The sequence below is a fragment of the Streptopelia decaocto genome (assembly GCF_964273445.1).
Source record: "Streptopelia decaocto genome assembly, chromosome: 17".
NCBI classification, from domain to species: domain Eukaryota; kingdom Metazoa; phylum Chordata; class Aves; order Columbiformes; family Columbidae; genus Streptopelia; species Streptopelia decaocto.
Window position 1 is genome coordinate 6,684,979 of NC_138672.1, and position 12,296 is coordinate 6,697,274.

General features: G+C 42.0%; 1 protein-coding gene across 9 annotated transcripts in view; it reads left to right on the plus strand.

The window, feature by feature from the left end:
* Positions 1-317: 317 nt before the first annotated feature.
* Positions 318-12,296, plus strand: part of SPTAN1 (spectrin alpha, non-erythrocytic 1) — a 46,317-nt gene continuing 34,338 nt past the window's right edge. For 6 of the 9 annotated variants that reach the window (XM_082067710.1, XM_082067705.1, XM_082067709.1 and 3 more), the window contains exons 1-4: positions 7,967-8,206; positions 8,637-8,762; positions 10,419-10,559; positions 11,689-11,835. In XM_082067710.1, coding sequence (XP_081923836.1) covers positions 7,970-8,206; positions 8,637-8,762; positions 10,419-10,559; positions 11,689-11,835 — 651 coding nt within the window. In that variant the 5' untranslated portion in view covers positions 7,967-7,969. Of the gene's footprint in view, positions 373-3,332; positions 3,384-7,966; positions 8,207-8,636; positions 8,763-10,418; positions 10,560-11,688; positions 11,836-12,296 lie in introns of those variants that run through there. The other 3 variants (XM_082067706.1, XM_082067711.1, XM_082067708.1) reach the window with 2 other exon arrangements.

Sequence of the window (12,296 nt, forward strand, 5' to 3'; positions counted from 1 at the left end):
CACCCCGCTGCTGAGGGGAAACAACCGCCCCGCCCGCACCGCGCCCTCACCCTCCGCACTCTGCCCCGCCCTTCGGCTTTTTCCGGAATCGCTCGGCACTTTCCGGCTTGCCTCGGCTCGCTCCGGCACTCCCAGCATGCTCCGCTCCAGCAGTTCGCTCGCTGAGCTCCGGTGGGTGGAGCCCGTCCCGCCCCCGCCGCACCCAGTTCCCGATTCTTTCCGAAGCCTTTCGGCTCTTTCCGTCAGCCGGGAGACCGTTCTGCGGCGCTGACGTCATCTCCGGGCCGCCTTATAAAAAGGCGGGCGCAGGCGGCGCGCGCTGTCCGTGGCGGAGGGCGCGGAGCCGGCGGGGGAGAGCTGCGCACCGAGCCGGTGAGGCGGCGGGACGCCGTGCCCGCCTTTATCCCACCCCGCTCGGGTAGACAGAGGCCCCTCTACACCCGCTCCGCCTTCCGCCGCTGCGGAGACAGGTGTACGGGTGCGGGCTCCCCTCAGCCGTGGGGGAGGCTCAGGCCGGCCCTGCCTCAGGGCGCTCCCCGCGGCGCCTCGGGTACCGCTCGGCTGCCTCTGTGGGGTTTGTTATCGCGGGCACAGCGGAGTCTCTCTGCGGCCCTCGGGAGGGGAGGAAAGGAGGGAAGGGCGGGGGCGCAGCCGCGGATAAAGGGCAGGCGGGCGAGGAGCGGCGGGATCCGCCCTGGGCAGCCTCGACCCGCGGCTGGGATTTCATTCAGCGCCCTGGGGAGGGGATGAACAGGCGGGTCGATAACAGCGACAGGGATCACCGTCCTTGCGGGCTGAATGGCCCCCGCCTCGCCCTTCCCTTGGCCCTTCTCTGGTGAGGGCTGCGGTAAAACCCCCTGAGGAGAAGCCGCAGGGGGGCGGAGAAGCGGGCGCTGTGCGGTAACCGGGGGTTCGCTGCACAGCAATGGCTTCCAGCCCGGACCAAGGTCAGGAGATGCAGCTCAGAGCGTGTGAGGAGGAGAGGACAAGGGAGCGATGAAGGGGCTGGGTGTGCAGGGATGGCTGGGAGCCTTTTCCTCAATGAGATGGGGGTGTCTGTGAAATGATGAGCGTGTAAACAGCTTGTACAACAGAGATGTCTTGCCAAGCAGAAAGACGTTTAAAAGAAATCCTCCCAACCTGGGTTCCTTTCATATATGTGTCACGTTGGTATATAGGTCAAGCACTACGGTTTCCTTTATTAAAAAAAAAATCAGGATTTGTTCCTTCCCTAATTAACTTTTTTTTTTTTTAATTTAACATAAATCAAAGTAACAACAGTCATTTTCATCTCAGTTCATCGCCTGCATGCACCTTACCTGGTGACAGTGATGTAAATCTGCATTGCTAGACCATAAATATGTACCAATAGGGCAATCATTTGCCATGATATTTAAGGAAAAACATTAACAATTATCGCTACATTTTTTTCAGCAGGTCTGTGGTGATTATTTAAGATTTTTAGTAGCTATTTTATCATAAACCAGCTGCCTGTTCTGGTCTAAAATGTACGTGACTATTGAGCAGTCTTTCATACATATTTAAATAGGTTCTGAAGAGCAGTTGTCTGGAGATGGCGAATGAACGCATTAGGTAGAAAAAAAACCCCTCAACCTGAAATGGTTCTGTATCTTTCTGGAAAAAAAAAAAATCCATTTTCTTTTGGCATTGTGTTTTCAGCAAAGTGCCAGAAGATTCTGATGACTATTCACTGAAAGGCCTTGGTCAGGAGTTCAGATTTGTTCAAAACAAATATTAAATCTCCCGGTGTGATTTTTATGCGTTTAAATGCAGCTGGCAGTGAGTTCTTCCATGAGATCTTTTGTCCTCAAAAATTGTGCAGAGAAGATAATGAACAAAAGCTTGATGGTGGGATGCTTTCTGCTGCATTCTGTGCAGGATCCGTAACTGGAGTGATGAAATTGTGAAGCTGCAGAAAATACTTGAATCAAGATGGCAGGTTACACTATTCACAGGAGTAATTTATTTCAATTCCTTTTAAAAAAAAATCTATATTGGTCAGATTGAAATAGAAATTTTACTTTAAAATCAGACTTAGATGTTATGCTTCTGTGACATCCATAGTTGATGAAGTTAGCAAACGTATTTGTGGTTGTTTTTTTAAATAACAAAAGGTAGCAACAATTGCAAAAATGTTGAATGTCAAAGACTGTCTTTTAAGTGTTTTTTACATGTTTTTTTCCTGCATGGCAGGAAGGTAGGAGCAGCCTTCAGTCTCTTGAGACAGGGTGGTACGTCCCGGTGTGAAATTCCTGTTTCTCAATTATTACATTTATAACTAACCTTAGTAATTTAATGCAAATACCTTAGTATTTTACTGCCTTATTTATATTTAAATAATGCAATTATTGCATTTATTCATAAATATACTGCTTTTGGGAGGCAACTAATTGCTTCCCTTGTACTAGAGCATATAATATGAATTCCTCCCTTTTCTCTGCTGCGTGTTAGTGGAGTGTGGGAGTTTGTTTTTGCCATTTGTCCCTGGAGTGTAGGCAGCAGAAAAATGGGGTGGAGCAGACTGCAGATGCTGCTGATGGAGGTTGCCAAGCGGAGTCCAGGACAGTGCTCCCATAGCTGAGCGTGGATCGAGCGGAGCGTGGAGCTGCCTTCTCGCTGCCGCAACCGATCCGCGTCGAGCTATGCCAAAACCGCGAGAGAAATGCGCTGGCTTCAGCGGGCACAAAGGCACGGAGCTGCAGTTGTCCAGGAACTGCTTGAGGGATTGCAGCGTGCTCAGGGGAAAATGTAGGGTTAGGGGAGGCAAGGAGATTTTCAGTTAAAAATTCAGCGTTAGAGACGCTGAACAGCTGTGTAATTAGCCATCTCAAAAAAAAATACCTTCTGTCACAACTGTTACTTGTCTGGGTTTTTTTACTGTGGCAGTTGAAGGTAAAAATCTTTGTAGATATTTATATTCAAAACCTAGTTATTGAGTTTGTGTCTTTAAATTAAGCCACCCCACTTGATTATGCTGTAGTGGGAAGCGTCATTTGCCGAGTCCAGATAACTTCCTTTCTGTTTTGACCTTCAGATTACGATAGCATTTTTTTAAATCAACTGGAAAGGTTAATACATACCAAGTTAATTAAGTTTTCCTGCTGATATTTGTAACCATTTTTGCATGGATAGGTCTCACTCACAATAGCTTGTGTAAGAGTAATGCCAAGTTGTTGTACGTGGCGAGGAACCAAAAGGAAAGTATGAAATGTGTACCGTGACAGTATACGTATTTAGAAGAAAAAGGATTAAGCCATGTCCGTATGCTAGTCATTAGTTGAACGTTATCTTGATTTCCCCCTCCCTTTTAGACTCTACATACCTCCATCATGTTGTCATCGTTTCGTAAAGTCAAAGTCCAGGTATTTTTACATAGTGCATGAAGTGTCATTGCCATACTTGCCTGCCTTTATTGCAATGACCTGTTTGTAACAAAAGGCCATTAATTTGAGGGTTTGTTCTATATAGTAGGTGCTTTATTTGTGCTTCTGTGTTGAGTCTGACCTGCCTTTCCTTTAATACTTTCAATTTCCTAATTTCTGTGTGTGATGCATGATGTGTGAATGCTTCATAGTTGTTATAGCTCATTGGTGTGGATTGATTTTCTAAGAGGTTTGTTTTAAAAAGTACTTGAGCAGTATCTTTTTACTTATAGCATCTAAAAATCAGCCATTATAAGGTTTATACTGTAGAACATTGTGAATTTGAAGTGGACTTTGATTCCTGTTCTGTCCACTTGCACAAATTTATAATCCTTGTATTGTTGTGGTGTCACTATTCCTACATCTGCGGTGTTTTGTGTCCAGTGATGGTAAAATAAATAGGATGTCTGGATCAAACTTCAGCTGGGTAACACAAGCAACTGGATTTTATTTGGAAATGATAGTAATGTAAATGTTTATAATACAATTAAAATGACAACGGAAAGATAACAAAGGGGAATGGAAAATGCTGGGGCTAATTATATAATATTGCATTACCTGTGAACTCTCAATTTTCTGCAATGCAGTCGAGGTAATTTGCTTTCTCAGGAGTCTCGGCAGAGCGCAGTCCTTGCCAGCGCTGCGGAGCTTTGTCAAAGGTCTGTGCTGGTATTGAAAACAAAATGATGCCAAAAGCGCCTCGTACATAAGGGCACCAAATTCAGATTGGCGGTTCAGCTGCTTTTGTTTTAATAGTGAAAATAAAATTTTCACACTTGATGCCTAAAAATGAACAGGTCTCTAATCATCATCCATATTTCAGGAGTGCACAGTTCAGGCCGTGCACAAACCCTCTAATCAGCCTGAATCACTCACTTTGCAGCCTGTTTTTGTTCAAACAGAATTTACCTTTTGTTTTTCTTTTCATGCTGCAGTTTCTTGTGTCCCTGTAATACTCAAGTATCATATGGAGATTGTTTGAATTTTACCCGCACTGCGGTTAGTCTGTATGAGTCTGTGGCATTAAGTAGTCCATCCTTAAAATTGCTTTATTTTGTAGATTTAAATTAATAACAAACTAAATGACCAGATGTTAATTTGCCTCAACAGTGTCTTAAATTTCCAGTATAGAGTATATGATACAATATCCTTCTGTTACCTCTTTGTAACACATTGTACCCGTGCAGTTCCCCGCACAGGAGCAGGAGCCACTGCTGCACGTACTTTTCAGGATTCTCTTTTATTTACCAGCAGCACTAGTGTGTACTAATGTGGCATTAAACTAGGCACTTGTGGTCATTTTGTGTTCATATGTAGTGGTGTACTTATTCACTAGCATTTTGAGGAAACTGTGAGCGGAAGAAATGGAAGCTAGAAAAAGTGTATGTAATTTTTTATCAGTCCTTTCCTTTTGAAGGTTGTTTTCACATCCAGTATTAGGATTCAATTTTTTTTTGCTTAAAAAATAACCATCAGCAATCCATTCCTGTCCTGCAGGAGGGAGTAGCCGATATCAGTTAAATGCTCTTTTGACAAGATGTAGGATGTGTAATACTGATGAATGCAAAAAAAATGCATCAGGCTGCTCATGTGCGCATACTTGGGAAGCAGGGAGTGTTTTGACAGGGAAAGTTCTCATATTACAGGCTATTCCCAGGGTCACGTATGCTGAATATAATGTAACACACATCAGGGAGATGTGTCATTATTTTGCTGCATCTTAAGATAGTGATCTTTATATACTGATATCTGATGGCTTTTCAAGAAAAGGAATTTAAGTCTTTAAACTTCATGTAATTGTTTTTAAAAACTACGCTAACGTGTGTATAGCGCCGAATGTATTTTACATTCGAGATTTTAAATCCCTGAAAACATGTTTTGCTAAGGGAAATGCTGACGGCTCTTACGTGTCTGCCCTGCTGCACCACTGCGATTCCTGTTTAACCCACCCTGGTCCTGCTGTTTCCCGAACTTGACTGATGTTGCTGACATCATCCTTGTTGCACTGCGGTGTCTAGAAATATCTGCAATTTTCAATTCGTGGGCAGATTTTAGCGTACCTTTTGTATAATTTGTATCATCTGGGGAAGGCTAATCATTTTAGATAGGAGGATCAGAGTAATTAGTTTGTTTTGGTGTTGTTTGTTTGTCTTTCTGAAATTTACTACTTCTTTTTATTGGCTTTAAAAAAAAAATCCCACCACAATGGCACAGTACGAAGAAGCCTTTCTGAATATTTTTTTTAGTCAGACATAAGCTCTCATGTGGCTTTCCAAACTTAGTCTTACAACAAGAGAGTACAGTGGCAAATACATTCAGGACGGTTCAGACCCCTGGGTTTGGGGACATCCCTGCGACGAGGTGCAGGCCGAGGCTGGGCAGGCGCTGCCGGTGCCGCCGCTCCTGCCCACACCATCTGGAAGGTTCTCTGTGCCCTTATCAGCTGGCGCAGGCGGCAGCGGCGATGTGGGGAGCATTGTCTCTGTGCGCGGGGCCGGTTATCTGGGGTCAGGCTGGGCGTTTGTGCTCATCCCAATCCGCACTATATTTTTTTTCACGTTAAAAACATAAAGCGCAACTTCTCATTGGCCGCTCTCCTGCTGGGACTGCAGGGGTATATCCTAAGTGCCTTTGAATGATGTAGCGAAGAAGGTTTAGAAACCTCTTGCAGAACTGCTTCGTGTTCCAGGGGGGTGCCGCAGTTGGAGCATGAAAACACCAGCGTTAGACTGCGTCGTTCTGCAGCATCGGTGACTTTTGAGTTCCCAGCTCCCCGGTGACTGCTGATCGTGCTCTGGCGGAGCGCAGACGTGCTGACGTCAGCTGATCTGCTGCAGGAAAGAACAGTCTATTATTGCTAGACCAAAGCACTTCTTTTACAATTGACTAGCTCGACTTACTGTAGTTATAAAAGGACCCTTTCTTTTAACGAATTCCAGCAAAAAGATGAGCCGGATTGCATGACTTGTGTGGTGGGAGGCAAAGCAGCTACCAGGCTAAATTACAAAAGGTCTCCCATGTGGAGGTTATTTCTAATACCGATATATAAATTGACAGCAAAAGATAGTACGGTGTTCCAAAGACTAATGAGGATTTTCATTTTCTCCTGGTAATGCCTGTACCCAGAGTAAGCAGAGATGGGCTACGGTGGTGCAGTGCATTTAGAGTAACTGCCACTTTGTTATTCCTAAACACAATTTGCTTTAAAAGAAGTGCTTTTGGAATTCAAGCACAATGTAACAGCACAGGAAAGGAAGTTTTTAGCAATAACGTGCTCTGCTGGAGGAAAAAGACTGTTTGAAAGAGTGCTGGAAAAAGCAGCAGCTTTCTCAGGAGAACAGATCTGTAGTTGAGTTCAAGTTATGTTTGGGGTTTTGATCTATTAATACCCAGATACATTAATGAAGCGGAGCCTTTGGTGCCACTGCCAGATGAAACCCAGACTTCATGTGTATAGTACAGTCTACACAGACTGGCTGGTTTTGTTTGGTTTTCGTTGTCCTATTCTGATAATAATGAACTAAAACCTCCCAGGCCTGGAAGAGAAAGCAAAGCTGAATTTAGTTTCCTTCCTTCCTTCCTTCAACTGCCGCAATGCAGTTGGGGCTCAGAGTCCAGGGGAGCCGCCACGGCTGCGCTCGCAGGGTGTGGCTGGGAGGGAGCTGGGGAATGTGTGGATTCGCCCCCATATGTTCCTTTCCGTCAGATTGTCCCTTTGCAAGCGCTTGGACACCAAATGGAAAACATGACCATATAGATCACTTTCCAACCTGTGGAGTCTTTCAGTGAAAGACAGGTTTTCAGTGAAAGTGGTCAGAGCGATATCACTGGTTTTACGAAATGCTCCATAACTGACTTGTCTGAAATCAGATCTGTGCAGCACCGAGAGCCTCTGTCAGCTTTTGGAAGGTTGTGTAGGGAGAGGCAGGCTGGATTTGGAGCTTTTTTCTCATTCTCTGAGGGAACAAAGAGGAGATGTGTCACACACACAGAAACATCTGTGTATATATGTGCATGTATAATGTTTATATATAGATATATATGTGGATATAAATACTTCTGTGGACCAGTTAGCTGTTGTTTAAAGCACAGTAATATTCTTTAGTTTATCTATCTTGAGTATTTTAAATAAAATGTTTCCAAATTTTATATGTTGTACAAGAAGCATTTTATGTCTATATATCTACAGATACATGTGCACAGAAGCACATTTTTAACATGTGTGTTAGACACTTGCATGCTACAGTTTGAGATGACATGGCCTTTATATGACTGCAGCCATATTTTTCCAAAACAGGTACAAGTTAAATGTCTCTGTAAATATTCTTTTCCTTTTACTTTCTGCTAGAAGTGTGCTTTTATTTATATATATAATGTTCATATTTTATATGTATACCCGCACACACGGAATAAGACTGTAAGTAAACCACGTGCAAGTTTAGAAAAGCAGGCTTTTCTTTCATGGATCTCTTCCTGCCCTACCATTGCTTTATAATAATACAAAGGGTTCTTTTGGCTTTCAGAAAATGGACCCCAGTGGTGTAAAAGTGCTGGAAACAGCAGAAGACATCCAAGAAAGGCGCCAACAAGTTTTGGACCGTTACCACAGGTTCAAGGAACTATCTTCTCTAAGGCGCCAAAAACTTGAAGATTCCTATCGATTCCAGTTCTTCCAGCGTGATGCAGATGAGCTGGAAAAATGGATCCAAGAGAAACTGCAGATAGCATCTGATGAAAATTACAAAGACCCCAGCAACCTGCAGGCAAGTCCTGCCGCTTTCTATTCTTGAGCTATTAATATTGGGTTGCATCAGGTCAACTGGGACAGACGGAACAAACACATAAATGTAACTTGAATGTAAATGTAACTTCTTGTGGTGAAGAAAGCTGGATGCAAATACCTGCAGCCTTACAAAGCATTCTTCAGAAGCCTGATTTCTTTGCTGAGCTGACGGGTTCTCAGATGTTTGAACACTCCAGTGTACAAGAGCAAACACAATAATGAAATAATGAAAACTGGGATGTTTGAATCCACCCGTGAAACATGATATAGCTATGATTTCAACTACACTATTTTATTGTTTGTTTGTCAGTACTGAATGCGTAAAATCCACTTGAAATCTTGATGCTGGGCAATGTGGAGGAGGGCTATGCACCAAATCTCAGCCACGTTCTGTGATGTTTTTCTTGCAGGGGAAGCTGCAGAAGCACCAAGCCTTCGAAGCTGAGGTGCAGGCCAATTCAGGGGCTATCGTTAAACTGGATGAGACTGGAAATCAGATGATTAATGAAAGCCATTTTGCATCTGAAACCATTAGAGTGAGTTTTAAAACTTTTTTTTTTTTTCCTCTTACAGGCTTTTCCCTAAATACTTCATGCAAACTGCATGGATAACTCTGTATTCTAATTCAAAATTCTACAGATATTTAGTTAGTGAAATCACAAGAGAATTTGTATTTGTGAAACTTATAGATACTTTCCTCTTTCACGAGCACCCAGCTTGTATCTGTTGTTGGATCCAGTTCTGAGCTGAACTGGCTGCCAGTGGAGTCCAGGAATTTGGACTAGAAAATGATCAGTAATTCAAAGACATTTTGAAAGTCACAAGGCAAATGATTAATTATACGTGTTGTTCTTCCCAAACTGGCACAAGCAGCAGATTCACAAGGCCTGGTGTCGGGGATGCTGACCACTCTTTTTTTTGGCTTGTATATAGCAATTAAATTAAAAAAACCTGAAGGTAGTTATTGTTTTGAAAATCTCATTGTGATCATTAATCTTTACCACAAATAGGAAAAACAAACAAACAATGCTTTGCAGTTGGGTGATCTTAAGTAATACTGTGTCTTAGTTGCTTAATGTAAGTTGATGATTGTGTTCTGTTTGGAGTGGTAATTTGCCTTTTAATGGTTCAGTCCTTCACGCCGTACCGGACTGCACAGCGCCCCATAGTAACCGCTACCCAAGTGGGGTCCCACATACGAGTAGGTGAAACTTCTGGCTGTGTGGTGCAACTTCTTTTTGCCATGTCCTCTTCCTTCTTTGGTTGATGATTTGCACTATCCTTTTGGGCAGCACTAGGAAAATTAGTTGTGTGAGCTCTTTCCTCCCTTCAAACCTACCTGAGCTTTCTAAATGGATTAAATGGGCATCCGCCCATGCTGGATGTTCAAAAGGTTCTCTAGTGTGACTTTCAGGTTTCAGGTCTTGATGAGCAAAGCGTTACGGATGATGGGTGGAGCAGATACTTTCCTGTTTTGCAAGCTGTGTTTCTGTGTGGGAGTGTGGTTTTTCTTTTATTTGTCTATAAAATTTGTGGTTGCTCCCAGCAGTTTTGAAAGTCAAAGCGCAGTCAGAGCGAGACTCAATATTAAAACTAGTGATTGCTACTAGTATTTCAGTATTACATTACTTAACAATGTTGGTTAAATATATTAACTGACTAGTGCTAAGAGAAATGGTTCAAATACTGTAAAGTGGCACAAGTTTCACTTGAAACAAAATCCCAAAATGAAGATGAGATTCACTTACTGGGAGTTGACTTCCATGTAAAAGACTGAACATTTGAAGGGGATGGCAGCAAATATTTGGTCTGACTTCATACTGGCATAGAACTTAAAATTTATCTCAAAATGTTTACCTCATAGTTATGTAAAAATAACTATTTGATAGCTTCATTAGTAACAAGTGTTTAAATACTCCTTTCAGGAATTTATAATTCCTAGTTGCCTCCCTACACCCTCTGACAACAGCCTTATATTCTCCCCAAGTGGCCAGCCCCTCCTTCTGTGATCTATAAACCCTCCGGTGTGTAACTGAGTATGTTGTTACATCACTTTTCATCATTTGAAAACTAATGACTGGAGATGAAATTGTTATGAGGTTTGTCGCTTTTTGTATTCTGTTATGGTCAGGAAGGGAAAAATCACGTATTTTCTGATACACGATTTTAATAACAGCATCGTATTGTTCTAGACTCGGCTGCAGGAGCTGCACCGACTATGGGAATTGCTGTTGGAAAAGATGAGAGAGAAGGGAGTCAAATTGTTGCAGGCACAGAAGCTGGTGCAATACTTACGGGAATGTGAAGATGTCTTAGACTGGATCAATGACAAGGTATAATTATTACCTGCATTTACTGTGTTCTTAATGGGAAATTTGTGTTTGTGTTAAAATTTTCTATCAACGTATTGTTGTTGGAATTCAGGTAGTCACAGGGAGCTTTTAAAGGCACCTATACATTTCATTTATCTTATTTTATAAACAGCAGGTATGCAGACTACTATTCCTTCTTTTGCAGCCACAAATAAAAGGTACTAGACTAAGAGAAGAAGCCTGCATATTCGGGAGCATAATTAAACATAATTAATTCTTTGCTTTGAGGAGACCTTTGTATTTCTCATAGTAATCAAATTCAAGTTTCCTATAAGGGAAATCTACAACATGTAAAAGCAAATGTTTTTTTATAGGTGTTCTAAGTGATCTGTTGTAGAAAGTAGCCAGCCTAATCAACAAGCAGCGTGTACATAATTATTTAATGACTGGAGTGTCTTTAGATACACATTATAAGGATGTTCACTGCAAGAGAACTGTTGGCTCTTGGTTCTTTGAACTCTGAGGAAACGGGCCACAAACCACACTATCAAGAAGAAAAGCCACGAAATGATGATATTGGTTTTCTTAATGATGGTTTGCTGTTTTGTGTCGCTGTGGGTTCAAACCGTAAACCCTGCATAACTGTTACTGAATGTGACGGTGCACTTTTCATAAAGAAATCTTGCATCAGAAGGCTACAGTGAATGGCCATAAACAATCTAAAAATGTGAAATTCTGAGTCTGTCTGTACTCTGAAAAAGGACGGCTGTTATTTTGGAGTATTAAAAGCATGTTTTTTCTGTGTGTATTTTCTTTCACTAATTTCAGTTGTTGTAATAGTCATATTTGTGCACAGAACATAAAATGTGTGATAATAGAACTGGTTATATTCAATACATTGAAAAATTAATAAGGGCAGGCAAGATGAAGCAATAATAGCCTTAGTGATCTTGCATGTTTTCTGCAATAATGGAAAGATGTTGGAGGGGGAGTAAAGAAGGAAATATTGTAGTCTTAAATCTGACTTTAAACACAGTGATTTTAACTATCTTTGACCTATTCAAAATTAGGACAGTTTGTTTCATGATTTCTAGTAGTGGTTTCCAATAGGTCATGCTGAAATTGAGGTTTTTTCCCCTCAATGTGCTAGGAAGCAATAGTGACCTCAGAAGAGCTTGGGCAGGACTTGGAGCATGTTGAGGTTTTGCAAAAGAAGTTTGAAGAGTTCCAGACAGACCTTGCAGCTCATGAGGAAAGAGTAAATGAAGTGAACCAGTTTGCTGGCAAACTTATCCAGGTAAACATTCATGTGTGTTAAATCACTCTTGGTAAGTCTGGTTTATACCAGTGACCTTTTGTGTGCAGCTTCCTCTTTTTCCTCTCTGGTTTCATAGCACATTTTAAGGTTTTACTCTACGTGTGCCTAGTTCCTTGGTTATCTTAATCTTAAATGTTCATTATTTGATTCACTTGTTCTGCTGAACAGCTTGAGTAACTGCCCCAGCTGAGAAAGTTCCTGAAAATATGGGGAGTAGTGATTAGTAAGAGAAACTTGTTGTGTTTGATGTTAAATGTATTTCCCTTGGACAACCAGAATCAATAAATCTTTTAGTATGTCATCTGGGGCTTGATCAAGGATGCAGAGAGGTCAGGAAGTATTGCATCCAGGAAAAAAAAGGTTCTGTTTACAGCCCTCTTCCCGTTGACTAATTAGTGGATGGGGAAACTTAAACTACTACAAGAATATTGAATGCTTGT